Raw genomic sequence first — 25,908 nt, forward strand, 5'->3', positions numbered from 1 at the left:
TTAAAGTTATCTCGCACTAGAAAGTAAGATTAATACATTTAGCTTAAATTAAAACTTAAACTGTGTTAATTATTGCAATTATATGAAATAATAAAAATTAAGAATTACATTTTAAAATAATTAAAGTGCAGCAGTATACAAGTCACTTTATTTACAATAGCACAGAGAACAGCAAAATTCCATAAACGTTTATTACTTCAGTACGATCCCTATTTTCATACACTTTTTTACAACTTACGCCACCTTCTCTTTCTTTGTTTTCTTGACTAAAGAGATCATTAGTTTAATAGCTGCTACGAAAAATATTTGTATTGCTATGATTATAGCAATAAGATCTAGATACAGTTTCCTATAGAATGGTATGAATAATGCTGGTGATCTTAAATGAGGAGCACCTCTCGTGTCAATCACATACTCTATCCAGTACACCAGCTCTTGCGTAGGAGACTGTTGTCGATTGTGGTAAATTGCTGATAACTCTTTAGCTCTTCTCTTGTATCTGAAAATTATATATATTTATCTATACTATAATTGTAAGTGTTAATAATGCACAAAAAAACCATATTCTTATAATTTATTAAACATATAAGAATATAGAACAGGGGGCAAACGGCCAGGAGGCTCACCTGATACAGCGATACCGCCGCCCATGGTCACTCTCAATACCAGGCTCGCGAGTGCGTTGCTGGCCTATTAGGAATTAGTACGCTCTTTTCTTGAAGGATCCTTAATCGAATTGGTTCGGAAATACTTATATTGATGATTTTCTTTAAGATACTTTACATAATTTACCCGAAGCTAAATAATGTATTTAACATTTCTTTGTACTTAACAAGGCATATTATTATTATATTATAAAGAATAACCTGATTCATAATTATATACGATTATAAAGATGTACATTTCAAAGTCAAACATCAATCTCTACAAATGAGGAAATTTTTAGGAAAATGTGCTCTTTTTTTCTTTGATTTAAAATTTTACAAATACATGAAAGAATATTATACATTGATTTTAACTTTAAATTGTGTCACTTTGTGTATCACAATAATCTGATTGTTGACAACGATAAGATTTTCTCCGTATCAAAGTAGTTATTTTAGACATATTAGATAATCTAATACAATATGCATATAGCGTAATACAAGTAACGTATAAAGTTATTGACATATTATTAAGTGGCATTCGTCTTTGCTGCTGTGTTTAAAAATAATTACGTACAAAAGATAAGTACGTATTTCCCCGACGAGTTAATACACGGAAATACAGCAAAGGCCTTAAAGAAAATAAATAAAGAAATAAAACCTTTATATTATATTAACCAATCACACTAAATTAATTTTTAGTTCTTAATTTGGGAATTGAAAATGTTTTTGCAATTGCATAATTGCAATAGGTACATGCGAATCGTTAAAATTCGAAAAATTCAAACATGGAACGCCATACTACCGTCTCCTATGGCCGCCCAAAGTAGATTAAATCATCAATAATCAAGTTTGTTCGAGCGTCTCTGTTTGTTCAGACCAAATAGAAGGTCTCTTGCTAAATTATGTCCACGATGGTCCACGCACGGCGACTTTCACCCCCTAAATTATGGCACTAATTATAATAAATAATTATTAATATTTAAGGTTAACATTGTTGGCTTACGTTGAGTTTCTATTCATCTCCTCAATAGCTGTAAGCAACTCTGCGGCCAAATTATCTTCAGTCAAATCCACTGTGATGCCAAAACCTTTACTTCTAATAGAGTGCATGTTTTGTGCTTGGTCTGCCATAACAGGAATACCAATTACTGGTACTCCAAAATGCAGCGCTTCTATTGTTGATAGCTGTCCTCCATGAGTAATGAAGAATTTAAGATTTGGGTGCGCTGAAAATGAATAAAATAAAGCTTCAAAGAGAAACATAACTTTGGGTTTGTATAGTGATATCGTATATTGGTTATAATAGAAAATATTTAATGTTAACGAAAAGCAAATACAACTATTTAATGTTGCCGTGGATTTTGGCTACGACCGTGCGTGCGTTGGCGTGCATGCGTGTAAGAAAACCTTATGACACATATGTACACTTATAAACGTTATATCAACGTGTACGTAGCAGTATACGTAACAGCGTACATTACTACGTACGAGTGTAAAAGACAATTAGTAACAGCTTTGTTGTTGACGTTCATAAATGTACTTGTTTACCTATACGAATAAAATAAGTTTGCGTTTGAGTTACCTAAAATACTATGTTGTGGCGCCCATTTTACAAAATGTACATTTTCCTGAATAAAATTTAAATCACTTTCGAATTTCCAAATGACCGTTTCATTTAATTTGGCCAACATTTTTATAAGAGAACTCTGCATAATGTGACTCATACCAATACTTTTAAGACTTGAACCCATGCTAAAATATATCACACCATTTTTAGCTTCATCCATAATTTTTTGAATATCCTGTAATACAATGCTTTAATTTAAATAGACAGTAATGCTTAATACTTTTTCAACATATGGTCAGTATTACAATGTGGTGGAATAAATTTTGGGCATTTGGGGTGGGAAGTTGGGGATTGTGTTGTTGGGAATCGCTGTTGGAGTGAGGTCATTGGCTAGAAATAGCTACTGGAACAGTAGTGTAAGCACCTCGGCCAGTCCTAGCGCCTTAAAATAGAATTCACCCACTAGGGAGGCAACCCGCAAGAAGCGAGAGCATTACTCGTAGCAACTATACAACTGTTTGCTTGGTTTTTTTTTATAGAACAGGGGGCTAACGGGTAGGAGGCTCACCTGATGTTAAGTGATACCGCCGCCCATGGACACTCTCAATGCCAGAGTGCTCGCGAGTGCGTTGCCGGCCTTTTAAGAATTGGTACGCTCTTTTCTTGAAGGACCCTAAGTCGAATTGGTTCGGAAATACTTCAGTCGGCAGCAAGTTTTACTTACGCGCCATTAACTATTTTGTGTATACCTTGGGTAAAGGTTGAACTTCAGGTTTAATGTGAAATCCGGCCACATATTTGGCGTTTTGCGGCAATCTAAATGCGGTCCCAACTGTTGGGTGCGAATTTATAAGCATAAAGGAACCATTATAGATAGCGTCTTCATATGACGGCAGAGTCACTCCCCGTTTTTCAGCATAAGCCGAAAATATTGAGTAATAAGCAATCTTTTCATTTGGTGTCACGTAAATGCTGAAAATATACATTTTGTTTAGAGTATTTACTTGATATATATTAATGATGATAATAATTTAAATGCAGAAATAGAAACCTAAAAATAATTAAAAATTAATAAAAAGAAAATTAAGTTTATAACTGTTAAGTTTACACTGGTATACAACTGGCTGCTTTTCCTCGCTGTTAAAATGTGTAACAATCACACAAGGGATCAACCATCACGCCTTTCAATAAAAAATGAGGTCTGGGCTCTATAAAATCTATATTTAATTTATACAAACAGGGATACATACAAACAAAATGCATCTTTCATTTTCTGATAAAACAAGGGCAAAGACCGAGAACTAGCAATAATCTAACACTTCACACGATGTCTTAGCGATATTAAATATATCATTAAAAAAACGTTTATATTATAATAATTAATTATTAATTACATATTATATCAGACACTAGTTTTCACCCAACAAAATGCTACATCCAAAGTAGTAAATAAAATTTAATAAATAAAATAATATAATTATAATTACCTAGCCAATATCTTTCGTTGAATAATAACAGCGAGCTCTTCAAGCCTCTGCCAGAAGGTAAAAGGTGTATCATTGTGGGAAAATAAATCGACGTGGTACGCTGGGCAAGGTACTTCATCAATCAGTTCCAGTGATTGCCAGTAAGCTTCAGTTGTCGAACACCAGATTAGTGGACTCTCAAATATGGATGCAATGCTGAAACGTCATCAAAATGGCGAAATAAACTTTATCAGTACTTTAGTTAATTGTTATATATGGAGCTAGAGACAGCGCGTCAGAGGTTAAAAAATCGACGCACAAGGTATTATCTCATACCTGTCAATGAATCTTGAAGTCCGGAGTCTTTAAAAAATAATAGTAAGTGTTCCTCTATATTTACTGTTGCATATTCTAGACTAATGTGATTCGTAAGTCGATTGCCTATTGTTTGATTTTAATAGCAATTTAGCCAAATCTTCATATTAAATACTAAACAAATAAATCAGTGGCGCTCCAACCTCTTAAGGTCTGAGCCTCAGATTTCTGAATCTGTTTTATAATAATAAATCTAAAAGACAGGTAGGTGATCAGCCTCCTGTGCCTGACACACGCCTTTGACTTTTTGCGTCTATGTCGGTTTCCTCACGATGTTTTCCTTCACCGTACGAGCAAGAGTTAAATACGCACATAGAAAGAAAGTCCATTAGTACACAGCCGGGGATCTAAACTTCGACTTCAGGGATGAGAGTCCCTTGCTGAAGCCATACGCAAAATATGTTCTTAGTTCTAGGTTGTGAGGTTATGATTGGTTTCTGGCGTTCAACTTGGCTTTTACTTGTAAAACCCATGGGCGATATTTTAACACGTTTTTACTGTTTTTTGTAACAAGCAAGTTACAGAAACTATAGTTGGCTGGCTGACTTACCCAGCTACAAAGTTAGAGTAGCCCCATTCAACTATCACAGCGTCAAACTTTTGCTTCGGATCACTAAATAGCGCTTTAACGTTTGAATTATGAAGAACTTGTTTATGAACTTCAAACACAAAAGACATCACGAAAACAAGATCTATTTTTTTTCCTACAAGGTCCTTGATGGTAAAGCCATCCTCTGAAAATAATTGTTATACTTACAGAGCCGTGTACTATCCATAAAATACACAACATAACGTAACGTAACGTTACGTAACAACATTAAAAAATAACATAATACAAGGTCTCGGGATTGCTAGATTTTGCGTTTTAATCTTAATCCGAAAATACACCCTGATTACAAATAAGCCTATCTAAAACCCTTAAAAAAAAATTAAATGCGCACATAGAAAGGAAGTCCAATGAAGGTGCACAGTCGGGGATCGAACCTACGACCTCAGGTCAGGTCAGAGGAGAGTCGCACGCTGGAGCCACTAGGCCAAAACCCTTATAGATAAATATATAATGTGAATTACCATCATTTAGTGAAGCAGATTTCAGCCGTATACCAATTTCCGAAACATCGATGTCCAAGGTAAAGTTTTTATTACGTACTTGATTTCTTGGAAAAGACGTTATATGGACAACCTAAAATATTGATATAGGAAAAAACTTTAAAATAACATACAATATTAATACATTCCTATTGCTCATTCTATATTTCTACACTAAAATGCGGATGTAATGCACGATGCAATGCAATGTTCACGGATTTTGAATAAGCCCAAATATGGAGCTCTAGGGAAACAAGACGGGACGGACGTCCGCGTCGTAGGGTTGTTTAATTAAAAAATCATACTGCTTTGCTTCGTTATTCAGATTTTATATTATTCTAGAAGTATCTATGAATAAATACGTTTGTGATCGCTAGATACGAATAGGAGAATTATTATACAATAGTTGATTGAGCTGATAGAAATGTGCCGCATATATTAAAGTTTAACATTAATTTTATAAACAACAAACCGGCAGCTATCTATAAATATACTAAACACTTAGAGAGTTATATTGTATACTAGCTGACTCGGCTAACTTTGTCCCGCCTAACAGTCTAATGATATCGTGTTAACTTTAGTTAAACTTAATTTGATTTTTTATTAAGGTAAAAACATCAATACAAGTTATTTTGCAAATTCAGAAATATTTTATTGCTTGCCTTTGCGAAAGAAGAATGACTTTTATACAATAGGCCTCTTCTCTCTAGCGTTAATATTGGGTTACTGCATGTTAAAGCACTTTCTGATAGACAATATTTTTTGATGAGGTAACACATGTCTTCGATCTAGATCAAAGCTTGGGTATCCATCTCATTCACCTCAAGATCGGAATTTCTTAAACCGCCTCGAATTCGATATAAAATGATGCGTGGTTTTGTCAACAGATGGCAACACAGCATGTGTTTGCTTGCTTGTTTGCTTTCGTAAACTTATATTATACAATATATTTATTCGACAAGTTATCCGATATTTTATTACTTATTCTGTTAGTCTTATAATATCGTGACTGTTAGTTGGAGCGGAATCCACCAAATAAAACGATGGCTAACATCCGTCCAGCCGATCTTGAGTAACTAACACGACTTAGTTTTTTTATACTTTGTGCCATGTAGGGTAATTATAAACTTCGCTAAAAAACACATGTAAGGTCATGACTGAGCGACAAGTATAACTACTGATTGTCTTAAAGTGTAAGATTAGACAAATGCTAATGTAATGTTACTCACTTCATGCCCTGCAGCCAGAAGATTATCAACAATCGCATATCCAAGGAGACTGTGACTTTTTGAAGGCAACGGGAAGAAAACCAGGACTCGATGAGCCACGGATACACTTGCGTATATTAATAACAGAAATAATGTTTTGTAAGCCATACTGAAATATGTTGCAATGGATGTACTAAGTGAAAAACAAGCGATAATCATTATTTTGTTGCACAAATTGAATAGTTTTTTTTAATGAAAATTCACTCACCTTTGATAACTTCAAGGATTAACTGCCTTACTTTACAGTATTTTTATTTAATTTACCCAAGTATTTAATTTTAAAGATAATAAATACCGTGCTACCTGTTACACACTTAAACTATGTATAACGTAATAAATTGGTCATAATAGCGTGTTCATGCCATAAGCGATTTTATATATCGTATAATTTATCCTCATATATTGGAGTTATTTATTGAAGTTATGCTTGTATTGTTTTAAAGTTAAAAAAATCCATTTATTTGAAGACGTCAGTGAATTGAGTTGCTAAAATGTTTGTTATGCCTTAAATTTGAATGCAAAATTGTGTTAATGATACTAAATATTGAGGGAACGTTGGTATTAAAACTCTTCCTTCTTAAAATAAATTTTATTTCCGCCTTTGTGGGTAGTAGTTGTGTAGTGTAGATATAGATTTTGTCGGACGGTTTCTTCTGCCTGTTTGGTAGCATGATACTGCTATCTGGTTGTCTTTACTAAGTGCTAATCATCTTATAAAAATAACTTATAATTTACATGCGCTAGAAGTTATACTTCTTTAGCATAACAGGATAAAAATCTTTAAAAAAAATTTACCTTTGTAGAATACACAAAATTTCTATCATTTGCTATACAAAATTTATATAATACAAATGAGCAGAAAAACAGCTAACTTATTATTTTTTATTTTACAAAGGAAGCAACTTATGAACTAAGCAAGGGATTTTAAGATCCTATGGAGGCCTATGGAGGTAAAGTAATCATTTTCGAAAAGTTATCTTCCAGATATCATTATTTTGATTGGTTTTCCTTACTTTTACATGATGCAAGAAACACTTTAACAGTTTTATTCATGTAGAATACACATACTTAATTAAAAGCGAGATAACATATTAAAAATAAAATATAAGCATCCATTACCAGTGAATAATTCATATTCAAATTCCTTTTTTATTCTTCAATGTGTACGACGCACTATATTTGAATGTATTACCCCAAACTGTCTGTGAACTGGGTATATGTTAATGCCATTATCAAGGTTAATAAACGGTTAAAAGTGTCACGATTTACTTTACTAAAATTGAATTACCACAAAAACACGCAAAATTTTAATACCGTCCAAAATTATTAAGGTTTTTAAAACATACATTCTTTACATTTCTACATATTATGATGTTCTCGAACTCGTTCGTTGCAAATTTGACAAATAAAACTACTAGCATATTTAATATTAACATTAGACATTTGACTTAAATTGAGATTTATAAGCCCTGTGATGTGACATATGTAGATTAAATACCCTTATTAGCTCCCGTACAGATGTTAGTATTATCAGAGAGTGACAAGAAATAGTTGAAATTACTCCTAAATTAAAAGCAATCGACGGAGTTAAAGTTTTTCAAACGAATCATTAAAGATGAAACAACAATATTTTTCAAATAAACGAACAGCAATTAATATAAAGACCAAGAAAATGAAATATATTATTCCTTGAATAGGCACTTTCAAAATTGATTTATTTTGTCTTTTCTTTCTTAATAGGCCGACGCCGACATCGCTTACAAATAATAGGCCGGAGTTTCTTTGTTAAGAGGTATACAACTATTATAATCAGCGCAAATAAATCCAAGTAAAGCTTTTTATAAAGGGGTAAAGATATTCCTGGTGATCTCAAATGGAGTGCGCCTCCCGTTGCAATCACATATTCCACCCAGTAGACTAGGTCCTTGCCTGGGGTCACTTGACGGTTGTGGTATATTTCTGATAGTTCTTTGGCTTTTTTCGTGTACCTATAATTTACAAGTGAAAATAAAAAACTCAATATAAAAAATAATTTTGCCATGTCATGTCATCTTTTTATCTTTCATCTGAACCCATGTACATAATGTTAAAAAAAACTGTCTACGAAAGAAATATTATGTTAATGTCTTCATAAAGAACTGAATCTCTATATGCCACAATTGTAGACGTAACTATTGTAAATAATTTGTGTAGTAGCAAATACTTACATTGGATTTGTTTTTATCTCTTTGATCGCAGCCGTTAAATCAGAAATGATGCTATTTTCAGACCACTTTACAGTGATCCCAAAGCCCTTGTTGCTAACTGAATTCATGTTTACATATTGATCACCCATAATAGGAATTCCAATGACTGGGACCCCAAAGTGAATAGCTTCTGTTGTTGATAGCTGGCCACCGTGTGTAATGAAGAATTTGAGGTTTGGATGAGCTGAAAAATTAATATTAAGAAATTTTATGGTACTACACAGAAATCAACTGCGCACCTCCTAAAATGTGCCATATGTTTCCACATTATCATTACCAACTGGAGATATGGACAGGTCAGGACATGAGAAAATATACAATCGGTCCAGGAAATATACATACCTAAGATACTCTGTTGCGGTGCCCATTTTACAAGATGCACATTCTTAGGAACATTTTCTAGGTCATCTTCAAATTTCCATATTACTGTTTCATATAATTTTGCAAACATTTTGAGTAAATCATTTTTCATTTGCTTACTCATATCAGAGCTCCTGAGATGCGAACCCATACTAAAGTATATCACTCCATGTTTAGCGTTGTCTATTACATTTTTCAGGTCCTGTAAAAATATAAAAATAATATTGTTGAGCTGTATACAGCCAATTAATTAAAATAAAGACGTTGGCATTATACTTAAAAATTGGACAAAAATGTACATTAGATGTTAATGAGAACAAGAACAATTGGATGTGTTTTCGTCACGTTTGAGTCGCGTGCTTCTTGACGATCGCATGACGTCGGTCAAATTCATACTGCTCAGTTATATTGTACAACTGTATTGTAAGGTAAAATCTTAGGTGGCCTTATTAAACTATCATGATAAAGAACATCAAAAACGTAATTTGCAATATTTTAAGACTAAACGAGTTCTTAAGTTATCCCGGTTCTATACGTAAATAAACGTCCACTTCAAATCAAATCAAATAAAAAATCATTTATTCATTTAGGTAACATAATGTACACTTATGAACGTCAAAAAAACTAAATATACATTAAATGATTCTAATTTTACATTTACTGCCAGTTCACAAATCAAGGGAGTAGAACGGAAGAGAAGAACTGGCAATAAACTCTCCGTCACTCTTTTTAATTGCGTAGTTTTTTTACACAATTTTTGTAAGGAGCTGCAACCATTACACCATGTTCCATATGACATCTTGAGTAATAAAGAATAATAAAATAAATTAAAAACAAAGATTTGTCCTTTATCAGTAGGAGGTATGGTGAAATATTAGCACGCACTTACATACTCGAGAAGAAAACACGCAAATACGTAGTATAAACAACTAATATCACTGCATACACGAATTCAAGTACGACCAGTCACCACAAGTAGCACCCGTTCACGAGTATGACGCATGGCCAGCCATCGGCCCCCTCGCCATATTTTAGGGAGCAAGCAGACGCATGGAAGCCGCCACAAGCAATGACATTTAAGTGAGCATGACGATCCTTGAAATGTGGTCCTTCGTTCATTCATCCTCGAAGCTCTTCAATGACCAGGACGTGATAAATTGTATCTTTAGTACATAAGTTCTCATGTCAGTGACTGTTTAGCTATTTACTCGTAAGAATTTACCTGTGGCAGCGGCTTAACTTCAGTACTGATATGATATCCTGCAACATATTTGGCGTTTTGGGGCAATTTATAAGGAGTCCCTATAGATGGATGGGAAGTAATTAACATCAAGGATGCGTTGTAAACCGCCTCGTCAAAGGTAGGCAGAGTTACCCCTCGTTTTCTAGCTATTGACGTTAATAAGGACTCATAGATATTTTTCTCTTTTGGTGTTATGTAATACCTGAAACGATTAATTTCAAAACGTTAACAGCTCGTTTTAGTGGGTACCAGCAATTTTTTGGTCAGAAGCAAAAACACAACGTAAAATCTTTAATAGTTAAACTAATTGCTTACAAATTTTAAAAAGAAATGATAGGACATATTGCAAAAATATTGAACTGTTAGGAGCATTGTGTTCATTGGATTTATGTTTTGACCAAAGAGTTATGAATATTTAAGTTCAAAGCATACCTGGAGACTAAATATATCTTAATCATTGTGTACAGCTCTTCAGTCCTTTGGTACAAATTAAGAGGAAGAGAATTAGTCGAAAAGAGGTCGACAGTATAAGCTGGGTTGCTTGGACCATCAATCAAATCTAGGACTAGCCAATGGGCTTCTGTTGAAGCGACCCAAATCAGTGGTGCTTCGAATAATGGTGCAATACTGTAATTCGAAATTTTATTATACGTTTATTTAAAGACAAAGTCAAAATTAATTTAACAGTGAGGCTCATTGGCCTGCTGTCTATAAATGATGACTTAGGTAAAAAAAACGGTCAATTTAAATTATTACTTGAGTAAACACTTTTCTTGTTTTATATATATTTGCTAATAAAAATGTAGTAGAAAATTTTGGCGTTACAAACCCCGCAATAAATGTGCAGTAGAACCACTCCATGATGACTCCGTCAAACTTATGTTTTGGGTTTTCAAAATAATCTTTTACGCTTGGATCTTCGATAATTTGTCTGTTCAGTTCGTAAGTTAAATCCATTAGAATAATATGGTCTAATTTCGTTTGCGCAAGTTTTCTTATTGTAAGGTCGTCTGATTCTGAAACAATGAATATTATGTATAGTAGGTGTTGTTTAATCGATTAAAAAAGGTGATCACCACAGAACTATGTTTAGTTGTAGTTTACAGATTTTTTAACATATTCCTGTCCCTGACATAATATGTTGCCCATATTCGGGTCTAAGATAGAGTGTCACGATGTTTTCCTTCACATATAAGATATCCATTGATCAGGAGTTTAAACGGACGAATTTAAACTTGAGACTTAGACTGCTGTAATTATCGATTAAAGCGCGTTTTAATTTACATAAAGTATATGTCATAACTGGAATGATTAAACGTCTCTCGCTATCTATTAAGAATATTTATATGACTAAATCACCTGCATCATGAGTAAACTCTCACCTACATACATAGGGTATTTATATTATCACATCACACAGCAAAGCCGAATTAGGTTTTACGATTTAAATATTTATGTTTAATTATTTATTCGTAATTATTTGAACTTTTTTGTATATATTATTTATACCATCTTTGGCTATGCGTTTGTATAAATTAAATCAATTAGTAACCATGCTGAATGTTAAATCTGATAATAACGTAAAAAGTACGCCCTTGACTTGAACTGGAAGTAAATGTAAATTTAACATATTTTCTGTTTACGTATACTTGGTTAACTATATGAATAAAATAATTTTGAGTAATTAAAACTTAATAGTATAGTTATGATTTATGAGTATATTTTATAGCCGCATAAATAAGAGATATGTTAATATGAATCTTAGGGCATGAAATTACTAAATTAATCAAATTAAATTTGAGATTTCACCTTCGCTTGTTTTTTTCTTCGGTTTTCTTACTTCGTGCGTAGTTATTTTATATACTGTGCGTTTATCGTACTTCATGAGTGGTCAAATCTACGTCATATTTAAAAAAATGTAAAAACTACTTACGTGTGTAAAGAGATTTCATTATCCTATCACCTACTTTAGAAATATTTATCTCCAATAAATTTGGTACAGTTTTCTCTTTTGGGAATGAAGTTACATGCACAACCTGTAATTAAAAAAAATATATTATTATTAAAAAAAAAACATTGGAATTTAAGTACTTAAATTTAAGAAGATAACATCCCTTAAGAAGTAGTCAATAATTGTATCAATAAATGTATAAAAATACCAGTGCAGCTATAAAGTTGTAATAGTTCAATTATAATATATTATAATTATAATATAATATAATATATATTATATTGAATGGGTGAGGTGAGTTTGCTACAATCATAATAAAAATATTAAACTTTCAAGATTTAGCGATTAATTACACATATTTATGTTTTTATAGCTATTAAGTTTAACTAAGTATTACAAAATTAATGATTCATAGGAAAATCAGCAAGGACATCCTAAATTATAAATTTTGTATAAGTACATAATTGATATTTTTTTGACATATAAGGCTTGGCAGTTTATTTATATAAGAAAATCAACTGCCATGTAGATTCAGAAAATCATCTAGACATATCAAAATATTAAAACAACACCCTCCAGTTGCGGACAGTCAACATTTAAAATCATAACTTTAATAATAACTAGTAAATCTAAATATACAGGATACAAATAAAATTGTTAACATAAAATATATTTATTATTCTTAAAATATTATTCGTATTTTGGAACATAAGATCAGCAAGGTATCACTTTTTCCACATCATTAAATTTGAACCTGTAGGCATCCCTACTCATCGGCAAAGAAGACTGAGGGTGTTGGCCGAGAGAAAAAGCCGGCGTAAAAATCTCTCGGTACTCTTTTAAAAAAGCAAATCATCAAACAATTCTTATTTTAAAACAAATATAGGTACATGTACAGCCTCAATTTGGTGATGTTACTTGTTTCGACTATGTATTTAAGTGTAGGGTTGTTCCCACGAGAATGTATGTAAGTTCGTGCACCTATTTGTGCACCCCATGCCTTCAGCGGATAGAGGATCTTTGACAATCCGAGACAAACCTTTGTTTTTAATTTATATTATTATTGAACTATTTTTTTCTTTCTATTATATTCGAACATCTGATACAGTGGATAGTAATTACAGTTGAGTAAACAATCGACTGCCTTACATTCGTATAAAATACGTTAATATTATTTGTTATGTTTGACTCGCATAATCTCTCAAACAAAATTACAAAGTTTGATTAATATTCTGTTTCTGTTATATAAAAAAATATATGGAGTTTTGGTAAGTTTGAATAGACTAACATCACGTTACTGTCATAACACTTAGTATACCGTAATATAGTTTTTAAAAATATCAGCAATTAGACGTACAAACTTAAGTCGGAGAACTCGCAATGCTGCAAGTCAAAGATATACAAGATAATGACAAACCGACGAGCAGCGCGAAGCGAGGAATGAATTTGAACGGAATCGATGGAATCAAAATCAACTACAACAAAGAAATGTTTTTTTTTCGTGGGGAAATGCGTTACGCATACCCTCCCGCGGCACGGTTGCCTGTGATGGGTTATGTGGGACTCGCCACTCGCGTAGAACGGAAGAGAAGAACTGGCAATAAATGTTGCGTTCAATTCACAGAAAATCGTTAAGTATTGGATCATTAAACGTATTGTGACAAGATTGCGAGGCGCGTCATTGGCGTCTGGTAGCGTCATTTGGCGCAACAAAAGTTATTAAAAAAATTATGCCAATTTTAAGATTTAGCGTCAAATATAACATCTAACACATTTATTTCATGGATTCAGCAAGACAAGTCGATCAGCGTTGTGCACTCAAGTCAGTGAAAATACCAATTGTGGAACAATTCCAAATGTTTTCCATCAACAAAATGAATTGGTTGCATTATTCACGAACGCATTGGACCGTCGCGGGTGAACATTTATAAAAACCAAGTTTTTGTTTTACGCAAAATGTAAAACGTACGCGTGTATCCGAAACATATCGATCATATCATGCGTAACAACATCTTATCTTATTTTGGCAAGGTGAAGATGGGTATTATTATTCGATGAAGATGATAAATCCAGTGACAGGTATCGAAACTAACAAAAAAGTTAGTTCAATGAATTTTTATTCATAGGACTGATGGTTCGGGAAAAGGAGGACAATCATGTCTTAAAATGGCAGCGTCTCTACAACCAATATGCTGTGGAAATGTACGTGAAAGTTATAACAGGACGATTGACATATATCAGGTTGAACAAGACAAAACTGCGTTCAAAATACATTCATCTTCGGGATGCCATAAATGCTGACGGAAATGCACAGAATGTAGGTAGATCAACTGTTCTCCCAGCAACCTACGTTGGGAGTCCGCAACATATGCATGAATACGCTTAATATGGTATGTCGTATGTACGTCATTATGGCAAACCAAATTTGTTTATAACGTTCATATGCAGTCCACAGTGGAAGAAATAAATACTCATAGTTAACACAGGGGAACGTCTGCCGGGTCCGCGAGTTAGTCAAATAAATAGACGAATTGCGTCGCGTGTTTTAATAGTCATGTTGACTTTGTGATTACTTTCTCACCACCTTTGTTGAAGGCGTTATAACGCGCATATCAAGACACAAAAAAACAATTCTACTTAGGGTCCTTTAAGAAAAGAGCGTACCGATTCTAAAACGGCCGCAACGCACTCGCGAGCCCTCTGGCATTGAGGGTGTCCATGGGTATCACTTAACATGATGTGAGCCTCCTGCCCATTTGCCCCCTGTTCTATAAACAAAAAAACAAAGATATGGATATCTTTGATCAAAATACTCACTTCGTGTCCTGCCGCTAAGAGATTGTCCACGACGCCATGACCCAAAATACTGTGACTTTTTGCGTTCATAGGGAAGAATACCAACAAACGCAAGGCATCACTATATGATGTAAATAAAAGTACACCAAGGAGACAAATCTTTAACGCCATCTGTAAATAATAGATACATACATAGGTATACAGCTAAAGCGGTAGAAGCTATAATATCATAGCTAATAGGGCATAAGGCTCAAAGAATATATTCATATTAAAGCAATTTTCAGTCTAATATAAAATAATTATTGGTGAATTATTTCTATAACACACGCGGAGTAACCGTAAAGAAATGTTTCTTTGAATTTTATTACAATATTATTCTTTATTAATTCTTTTAATAATATTTAATACACGTTTATTACTACATTAAGAAGTATGGAATGACTTTTGTAAGAGCAACGAGGTCACACTTACTTTTACACTTAACTGGATTGCGAATGATTTCAAACGAATGTTGTTTTTTTGTCCTTAAAATTATTAAATAGGTTCGAGGCAGTTAAAAATTTAAACAAAAGTATCGCATTGAATTTACCTTGAATGATACCACTTTATCGAATATAATCGCAATTATATATACTTATATAAAGTATAAAAAAGTACATATAAAATTATAAAGTCACGTCAAACAAATTTTATTTATGGATCCAACACGAAACAACATAGAAAGAGAGATACAGACTAGACCCATATTCATAGAAACTAAATTTATCTAATAATTCTGTTATCTCAAGCACTTGCGTGATAAAAATATGTCGTGCGCTTAAGTAAAACATGGCACTTATTTGACGCAAATGTCGTTGACGCGTGTCAGACACAAATGGCCAACTACTTGCCTATCAACGGAACGCTGCAGCAAAAAGATTATTGGTCACATTTCGAATTTTTAAAGCTTAGAAATATATTGAGTTATTCGATCAGACAAACCACGTAACTCAGCTATGTATAAAAAATTAATCTTTAGTTTATTATTCCACTTCTTTTTATTATTCTGGAATAAATTTGACTTACAATCTGAGGTAATTTTTTTAAACTTCGCCAAAAACCTACCAAATTCTTAATATGAAAACGTAGTTTTTACCTCGATTTAAGAAAATTCCAATAACTTCATGCACCTCACTTAATTTTAATATAATTACAAAGACACGTCCACTGATGCAAACAATTATATTGCAACTGCATGCAAATATAAGTCATACCTTTTTTTAGAAAAGCAATTTCTATAAAAAGGTTTACGTTTCATATTTGAATACTTCAAGAACTTGAAGGAGCATGTTTAGAATTCGATGCGTTCTATTGGGCATGAACCCATAGCTTCGCCGTCCGTAGACCTAGTAAAAATATTTTTATCAATACACACGACAAGTCGGCTTAAAATTATATTGATATTTTTGTAATGTCCATAGCATATATATACATAGCATATATATATAGTAACGTAACTGACAAAATTGTAATTGTAAGACTCTACACTTTCTCTTTCTACTCCTGACCAAAACTTTTTTCAGTCTCTTATCCTTTTTCCAGTGTTTGCGGACCAATTTCAAATAAAAAAAAATACGTTTATTTTGGAACATAAGATCATCATGGTATCACTTATTCCACGTCTTTAAATTCGAACCTGTTGGCATCCCTACTCTTCGGCAAAGAAGACAGAGGCCGAGAGAAAAGCCGGCATTTTTACACAGATATTCTTTAATACATTTCTTAAATTTAATAAAAGACAGATATAAAAGAGCCTCTGGGATTTAATCCTTTTCCCAAAAAAGAATTACAACTTTAGATGGTTCTAAATAACTATATCGTCGGCACCAATGGGTCGGAAATCGGAATGTAAAACTAACCTTCCACTCGTTTACATTATCTTTGATCAGCGATGCAGCGATTCAGCGGGAGATGATTGAAGAGACTGAGTAGTTGAAATTGTAATGTCAGAAAAGTACTTATCAAAAAAAAAATCGTTATCTCTTCGTTATATTTGATTATAGTTTTATCGACACATAGTTCGATATCTCGATTGCGACCTTTGACTCTTCCAGTGTCACTATCAATTAATTATCTTCCAAGTCATTGTAGTTTTATTTGTTTATTATAGTTCTACTTCTCAGCTCCTCGCAGAGTAGGACACACTGTCCATCTCCCACTTGCCCTTTCGATTACTCTTACTTAACGTTAATATTTATAACCCTATCACTTTTATTTATATTTGGTTAACTCCTCTCCATTGCTCTTTGACATACATTACATTTTTAATGGGGCATTGTCGAAGGGCCGAGTTTGGAAGTCGTTATAGTTTTTTTATTAATTTCTTCCTTGTTCATAATTGCTTTTAGTGCTTATTATTTCTTCCAGGATTTATCTGTTCTACTATTGAATTTTGTATAACTTGTGAAGGAAATGATCTGGCCAAGGTATGTATATTTTTGAAGCTACTTAATCTCGATTCCGTTACGTACGGGGTTTCTCAAGGTTTCGGTTTTCACAGGTTTATTCACGACTTTCTTCTTGGATCTAGTCTTGGGTCATCGACGTTAGTTCATTACGTTACATAATTGGATAGTAAAAATATATCATCCGCGAATCTGAGATCAGCGCTGTGTCAGTCTAGATTTTGTAATATTTCTTCTAGAACTGTTGATAAAAGACTTGTCTTGTTTAGGAAAGGATAAGAACTTTTATTTCTCGAAAATTGTTACCTACCTACGCCTGAATAGGATTTGAAAAAATATAACTCCATATTCCGTGGAGTAATAAAACTTTCCCGTCGAAAATGAAAGAATACATAGACTATCGTTTTATACTGATTTTATTCTTACTTGACACGAAGAAAAATTGTACTTACATTACATCTTGACCAAAAAAAAGGAAAAAATACAAAAGACGTTTTCATTCTTACTAAGTTTTGTAAATAATTTTTAGTTACTACATCATAAATTTAAAAAAAATCACCTATATGCGTGCGTGTAAGGTATGTGAGAATCAACATGTAGTAAGTAATATGATAAAATATAATTCCTGAAATATAATAAAATTAAAAGTAATGCTCTCCTATATATTCAAGTTCTTTCCACTTACCTTGTTTAATGCTGAATTGAAACTGTCTACATTTCAAGTTAAATGTTGAAAGTAATAAACCCGTTTTGAGCGCCATCTATGGATAGTTATAATAACTAAGCTTTAACTAAAATCTGTAAATTTAACATATTTTATGTTCGTAGTATTTTAGATAGATGTCACTTTTATAAATCGACAAAAGTAAAAAATTACCAAAGATGACAGTATTTTAATCATTATCCTTCTCTATATTAGAAGATTTATTTCTATGAGCACTGTCAAATATACATTTTATGTAAGCATGTCATTTAATAAATAAAAGGAGGTTTAGAATTCGGAGGATATGTTTTTTTTAATTAAGAACTTACCGTAGTGAAAAAGGTTGTTTATTAATAATATTATAATTATTATTAATATGTTAACCGAGGTTATCTTGTTAAGCAAAGAAGTTAAAGATTATTATATTAAGAACTTTTAGAAAACCGGAAGGACGATTTAAGCTGTATTTGCTGTCTATGTCTAAGATTAGGGAAGGAATGGAGTAGTTTCCAGTATAACTTCAAAATCGAATCATATGAAGGAGCATTCTTAAACAATTCAACAATCTTAGTAGGCTCCGATAATTAACAATGTTTCTTATATAATTTTCAAATTAAAAAAGAACCACTCGTTTTCTTTCATTAGTTAAATATAACTCAAGATAAATAATTTACTATATAATGACTTTGTCCTTAGTAAGATTATACTCAGCCTACCTTTTAAGTACATTTTGCTATGCTACCCCAGGGACTTCGGTTTTCCGGAATTAAAACTGTGTAGGTTTTTTCTGTGAATTTTCCTCTATAGCTCAGAGTTGAAGTCATAAGGTTTTAAATTAAAAAAAACTAGGGGTTGATCGTAGAGTGGTGAAAATTCGGTTGTTTGTATTTTTGTATGCTATATCATGTAAAAAAATAGGGTGGTCCAATTTTCTAGATGAATAACAAATACCGTGCCACGCGAGTTTTATGTATTAGATTGTCATACTTTCATTGCACTTTGGACCAAAATATTAAGTTGCGGTAAGTTTAAAATTAAGTTTAACTTAATACTCTAGTGTCAACTTGCTAAGAAGTTGGACAGTGAATTTATAATTTGACTTGGAATTATTTGTTTAATATGGTCGAAATTGTATATTCTGTTATAAATAGTCAAACAGGCATCTAGCTAGAATTTAGAATATGACATGATTTGCAAGAATATCTTCAGACGTTTTTAAAAAATACTCATCTGTATACTGCTGATAAATAATAAATCAGTGGCGCTACAACCTCTTGAGGTTCTGGCCTCAGATTTCTGAATCTGTTTCATGATCATTTTCAAATCAAATAGGCAAGTATATAATAGGCTCCAGTGCCTGATCCACGTCGTCGACCACCGTTCGTGAAAATTTTAAATGCGCACATAGAAAGAACGTCCATTGGTGCACAGCCCGGGATCGAACCTACGACCTCAGGTTGAGGAATGAGAGTTGCACGCTGAAGCCACTAGGCCAACACTGCTCTTCGATATTCAGGAGTCAACTCTGGACTCAAAAGCTAAAGGTAAGAGTTACACCGCTGGTATTATATTTATAACTATTAATATTAATATTTTTTTTTAATTGAACAGGGGGCAAACAGGCAGGCTCACCTGATGTTAAGTGATACCGCCGCCCATGGACACTCTCAATACAAGAGGCTCGCGAGTGCGTTGCCGGCCTTTTTAAGAATGGTACGCTCTTTTCTTGTACGCGCTCATGTATTGAATTTTATGAAATAACCACGATATAGAGTGAGTTTCATTACTGTGTCTTAAATGTTGGGACGCGGCTTATTTTCTCATTATCAGTTTATGGCCAGCAAATGCTACCCTGTTATAACCCATCAAACCCCTACGTGTCAGGTTTTTGGGAAAATGTATGGAAGTTAACTTATTTAATGATTAAACAATAAATATAAATATATATCTTCAGTTTACATCTGTGTAGCTTAGGTTAGATTGCCATGTAAATAATGAAGCATTTCAACTTCGTGACACGACTAAAATAAGAGAATTGGTTTATATTGATTATTAAATACGAGTGAAAAGAGTGAAGAGATTGCATTCTATCCGTTGCCAAAAATTGATTGTCTACGTAGAGTTTGGTCATCGGAATGCAGATAGGAGATCGATCGATTGTCATGGTCTGATCCCAGATTGCTTGTGGCGGCGTCCATGCGTCGGGTGGTCTCTCTCCCTAAATAATAAATAAATATAAAATAAATTAATTAAAAAGTTAAGGTTAGAATATAGTTGCAGAAGAGCTCCTAGGACAAAAAAAATATAGAAATGTGGTATCTGATCCATATGCATTACTCATTTCATAATTTCATCATAAATTTAGTTTTCAATTAAGAATAAATTCCCATATTTTGAAGTTTGTCCCAAGTTTTTCTTTGAACGGAATTTTCAACTTCGACCTTATAAAAACAGTCGGTGAGCTTTCAACTTTATATCCTGAGTCTGCAGTGCTTCTGAATTACTCCAGAAACGAGTTTATGAGTAGAATTCTCTTGGGAGTAAACTTTTCTATAAAGGAAAAACAGATAGACTTTAGATTCCCACTTTAAAATACGGTGTTAAAGTCATTGAATGTATTTTCTCCTACATCTTATCGTAGTATGTAAATTAAAAACGATTTACGTACTTTATCCAGCCAAAATAAGAAATATTTATTAAAACCCCTTAGAGCTAGCTCACAAGTAATTACTTCAATTCTGTGATGCAACACATTTCGTAGAATTGTTGGATGAACTTATAACAACCTAAATCAGCTAGGTGTATAAAACAGCATATGTACCGAAATACAATCGCGTAACTCAGTTTTTTTGATAACAAAGTCCTGTTATAATGTCTCCTGTTATGCAACAGTTGCATCAACTACAAGTTCAAAAAGATTTTTCCAAGGGGATCGATCGTGTGTTTACGAGCGGGTAATTAATTTAAAGTTTATATAGTTTTAGTTCGTCTTATCTACAAACATTTTGAATAATGTTATAGTGATTATGTATACGCCATATTATCACGTTTTATGAGCTTAATAATAGTTTAAGCACAGGGTATACGACATAACACTAAAGAAGGCAGTTAATGTAATTAACTTCTAAGATAACGAAGCCAGCAACTAAGTAGACCTAATCCTATGATTAAAGTGACATCCTTTGCTCTGCTGCGCGAGTGATTTATTTTGCTTCAGATTCTTCATTTTGTAATTACTATCAATACTCGTATTTAATCTTCAACAACTACTAAATATGGCAGTATTATTTACGTATCTCCTCGTTTTGAGTCAATAATTTTGGTCAACCACACACATAAAGTTAGTACGTATAGATAAAAATTTTATATAATATTACAGTCAATGCTCATGATTATTTAATTAAAATAAACTTTGGCCAAAGTAAATCCAATAAAGTGTTTCATTTAAATTTTCTGAGAAAGCCATTATGCTGCCTCTAACAATACTTCAATACCTATCTTGTTTTTACGAATTTTAATATAGCTCTAATAAAATTCGTTTTGGGACCTAACATAATGAAATGAAACAACTACAGTATATACGAGTAATAAAATATTATATAACATTATAATACGTATACGCATTCATTTATTATAAAACTTGAAATGGTTATGGACACAGATTACAGATACATAATCCTCACTATTTAAAGCCGTATATTTATATATGTATATAACAATCAAATTTTTACCTTTATTTTATGTAATACAAACGTAATACAAATACAAAAGGGCTAGTTATCGCAGCTCATGGATACACAGTTCAGTGGATACTCTTTTTTGAAAAAATTGGAGGTCGTATCTTCCAGGAAGACTTCCGGATTCAATTCCGCAGATCGCCAGTTCTAATAAAATGTCTTGCTTATTAAAATGAAGGATCTTTATGGAAATTATGAAATGCAAATTTTCCATAGTAAACTGGTGTTGATATATATGAGGTTTGTTTGAACAATAAATTTCGTATAAATTTTGTATAGAACGGAAATCTACAATGTCTAATCACATCGTACGCAGTGTTAGCATTGTGGCTGGAACTAACAGATTTTTATTTTGCATTTGTATAGAATATAAAAAGATGAGTTACTATATAGTGAAGGTTATGTATTTATTCGATAAAATTGATTATTCCTTTACAGGAGAGATGGGGGTAAGAGTCAGAAATAAATATTGCGGCTAAGTCTTATGTCCGTCAAAAAATGTACTGAGTTATGAAATGCGGTAGTCAAAGTAATAATAATAATATTTATTAATTTCTCACAAAAACTTACAAAACTTCATACATGATATGTTACAGTAATGTATCTAAATAATTGTCATTCTTCTTTGGAGTAATTGTATAATATAATAAAGTCCCTGCTATTATGACCCAAGAAGTATGGCAATGAATTGAGTTTTTACTTAATGAATCATTGTGAAGTTAGTCTGATTTGTTATATTTATAGTAAGTACAGAAATCGAATTCTTGTCAAGAGTGTTGAACATGTACGAAAATATTGTTATACATGGGTATTTTAGAAATTTTGTTGCCTATATGTTTTCATTTAGGCTTGGGGAAAAGTTTTAAATGTATAGGGGAATAGTATAAACCAGCAACTTTATCTCATATGTATGCCTAATACGTAATTTCACATTTATATCGAACCCAATATATATTATGTTTTTATTTCAACAACTAGTCTTTCGAGCAGACCGCGGCGCTCGGTGAAAAAATTACACGAAGCAAATCGTATTACCTACGCTGTGGTTTTGCATCGAAGACTTAAAACTATAGATTAATTCGTTCAAATTATGTCTCAATGTCCTGTAGTAAGTTCACACTTACTTATTCTAATTGGGCTTCAAGAAAAAACCAAAGTGTTATTTGTATAATTACCGTAACCGCCTAGTAGGCATCTGTTTTATTAATATTGTTTATATCTGCTGCTGCAAATCAAACCCAGGAAATAAAGGTTTTAACCACGGAGGCATACGTCAATTCAAATGTACGTATAAAAAATCTATGTAGTTTAGGGTGTTTAGGTGACCGAATACTGAGCTAATGAATTTTTAAAGAAAATAATTTTTTAACGAATTGAAGCAATGTAAACTTATAATTATATAATACATAGCTTCAATCCGTTAAAAAAGTGTTTTCTTTAAATGTGTAAAAGTTATGTTAATAAAAGACAATACTAATGGATTTTTTTCAAAAAATTTATTCACCTCTGTGTAAAATATTGGCACTTGTATATGTAAATAATTTTTACCATGAATTTCATTACTGACAATGTCTAGAAATTTATATCAATGGAACTCATTAAGCAGTCTCCACACGTATACAAGTTTGCCGGGGACAGTATGTCTCACTTATAGCCTTGTTCTTGTACCTTTTTCAAGAAATAATCTACACATAAATCGAGTGACGGTTTGTTATTGATTTGTCACAGGAGAAAACCATTTCTACTTTTTCATAGTTCTTTGCAAAGGGTAAGCTTTTTTTATATAATAGGGTGGCAAACGAGCCTGCGGGACGCCTGAAAAGGGCAGTCATCGCAACCCATAGACACCCATTTTTAGTAGGTGCGTTACCGGCCGTTGAAGAAGGAGTACGCGTGAATTTTAGTTGGAGGTCGTATCTCTCAGGGAAGTGGACCGGGAGTCGATTCCACAGTTCGCTAGTTCGCAGAAAAAATGCCTTGTTAAACGGACTATGGAAGATTTCCAGCCATCAAGATGATGTTGTTGTGTATATAATTAAGTTTATTTGATAAAAATACAAAGGATTAAACTGTTTAATCGAAGAGCAAATTTTGTGTGCTGACCACGACATCGACCCTGTTTTAATTAAGCCTTAGTTTAACCGCTAATGTTGTGACCCGCACTTCTGTTTACTGTTTAACATTTGTTTTAAATCCGTACGGGTTCGACAGTTATTAGGATACTTTCGGCTTTCGGCATCTATTAATTTCCGCTTTTGAAATTAGCTTATGATTTATTTTAACTCTAAACTCAATTTAACGAATCTACAGAACAGCAATTAATAAATATACTGGTAAGGGAACACGCTAATCATCATACATCTCTTATTAGGCCGAAGTTATACATTATTCTAGAACGTAAGAGTAATTTATCAACAGCAAGGTCAGGTCACTCGGAGATTTTACATCGCCTCGGTAGCTTGACTTGGGTTGGTTGCCACTCTCATCCATAAGGTAGTATAGGTTCGATTTCGAAGGTTCGATGCCCGGCTGTGGACTTGTGCAAATTCAAATTCAAATTCAAAAATCATTTATTCATGTAGGTATCAAGGTACACTTATGAACGTCAAAAAAATAAATATACATTGAATGCTTCTAATTTTACATTTACTGCCACTTCTCAAATTAGGGCGTAGAACGGAAGAGAAGAAGTGGCAATAAATTGTGCGCATTTAACAGTCGTTCAAACGGTGAAAGAAAAGAGAGGAAGCATCGGCTTCCTTGGATAATGTCTTAGACCCAAAAATAATTGACGTCGTGTGTCAGGCACAGGTGGCTGATCACCTGCGTGACACCGATTGAAATTTGATCATGAAACAGATTATTGATACTATAGAGACCTATATTTTTATTGTTTACATAGTGTATTAAGCTTTTAGTTTTGATCTTAGTATATAATTTCTTATAGATGTTAGAAAAGCAAAAAGTAAGTCTAGTCCATAGACGATTGGGGCGCAATACTCACATTCTACAACAATTAATATATGTAGTAGCAACAACAATGAATGTTATTGTCAGCTGCTATTGTGCATTATCCCTATCATATATCACAGAGCTTATATTTCAAAAACGTCAAAGTCAAATCAGTTCAAAACCGTTAACACGATTAGCTATTAATGGTGAATAAATTAACGACAATTCAATTGTCAATGATTCCACACTCTGTGACATATGTCATATGCATGTACGGCTATTATATTATTATATAATAAAAAAATAACTGTACATACATTTACATATTTTGGAACAATGTCGTTGCTAGCAGTAATATATATCATAGAGATATTGTATTAAGAGAACACGCATACCATATTAATAAGAAACATATTATAGGTTGTACTATACTTTATCCAAATTAAAATCTAAATTTCGAACGACGATAGTAAAAATTATTTTCCTAATTAGGTAAGAGGCATCTTTGGAACTTATAGTCTGCGATGTATATTTCTTTAATTTTGAATATATGAAACGTCCTTAGGAAGGATCGATTAATAATATTTTGGCATAATTCGTAGCAGACTCACCACAGCGTAGCATCAAGGGCAGTACAGTTGGCGTAGCGTATACTTTGGATTCAATTCGAGGTTCCACGATAAATCGTAGCGCCAGCTGAATGCGACGAACCGTTCAGCGTAGGCGTAAACGGATAGAATATTATACCACAATCGTTGAACATTCACTTGTTTTGATCTTTAGATTAGCAGCTGAACGAAAGTGTACTGCGAAGGTGTATTTGGACGAACGTCCATATACACCTTCTTATATATTCGTGCATTACATAGCAATAGTATAAGCAAACTTAATGATATTATATCGTAAATATTTATGTTTTTATTAAATATTGGCTTTGGGCCTAGATCTTCTGGAACACACTGTAATCGCTTTTATGATTATGTTGTTTTCATTAAACGACTAAAGAATGCGTACTTCAAAAGTGAAATACACAAGACTAGGATAAGTGTGCGTAATTGGAACTC

At 32.9% G+C, this 25,908-nt stretch overlaps 1 protein-coding gene across 1 annotated transcript; it reads right to left on the bottom strand.

Annotated features, from left to right (window-relative positions):
- Positions 1-138: 138 nt before the first annotated feature.
- Positions 139-16,249, bottom strand: LOC111000247. The gene is made up of 17 exons (XM_045631166.1): positions 16,144-16,249; positions 15,030-15,179; positions 12,195-12,297; positions 11,091-11,277; positions 10,694-10,888; positions 10,241-10,463; positions 9,001-9,220; positions 8,620-8,842; positions 8,128-8,400; positions 6,374-6,521; positions 5,127-5,238; positions 4,606-4,789; positions 3,702-3,896; positions 2,964-3,186; positions 2,230-2,449; positions 1,651-1,873; positions 139-499 (listed from the first exon to the last, which is right to left on the bottom strand). The coding sequence occupies exons 2-17, from the start codon at positions 15,177-15,179 to the stop codon at positions 235-237; spliced, it is 3,144 nt and encodes a 1,047-aa protein (XP_045487122.1). The 5' UTR covers positions 16,144-16,249; the 3' UTR covers positions 139-234.
- Between the last annotated feature and the right edge of the window lie 9,659 nt (positions 16,250-25,908).

This window comes from Pieris rapae, chromosome 14, assembly GCF_905147795.1.
Source record: "Pieris rapae chromosome 14, ilPieRapa1.1, whole genome shotgun sequence".
NCBI classification, from domain to species: domain Eukaryota; kingdom Metazoa; phylum Arthropoda; class Insecta; order Lepidoptera; family Pieridae; genus Pieris; species Pieris rapae.

Bases quoted from the DNA above. Each gene is read 5' to 3' on its own strand.
- LOC111000247 (XM_045631166.1), bottom strand. From the start codon at position 15,179: ATGGCGTTAAAGATTTGTCTCCTTGGTGTACTTTTATTTACATCATAT. The intron at 11,278-12,194 runs GTAAGTAGTTTT...TCATTGTTTCAG, and splicing joins AATGAAATCTCTTTACACAC to AATCAGACGACCTTACAATA. The intron at 3,187-3,701 runs GTAATTATAATT...GTATATTTTCAG, and splicing joins CAACGAAAGATATTGGCTAG to CATTTACGTGACACCAAATG.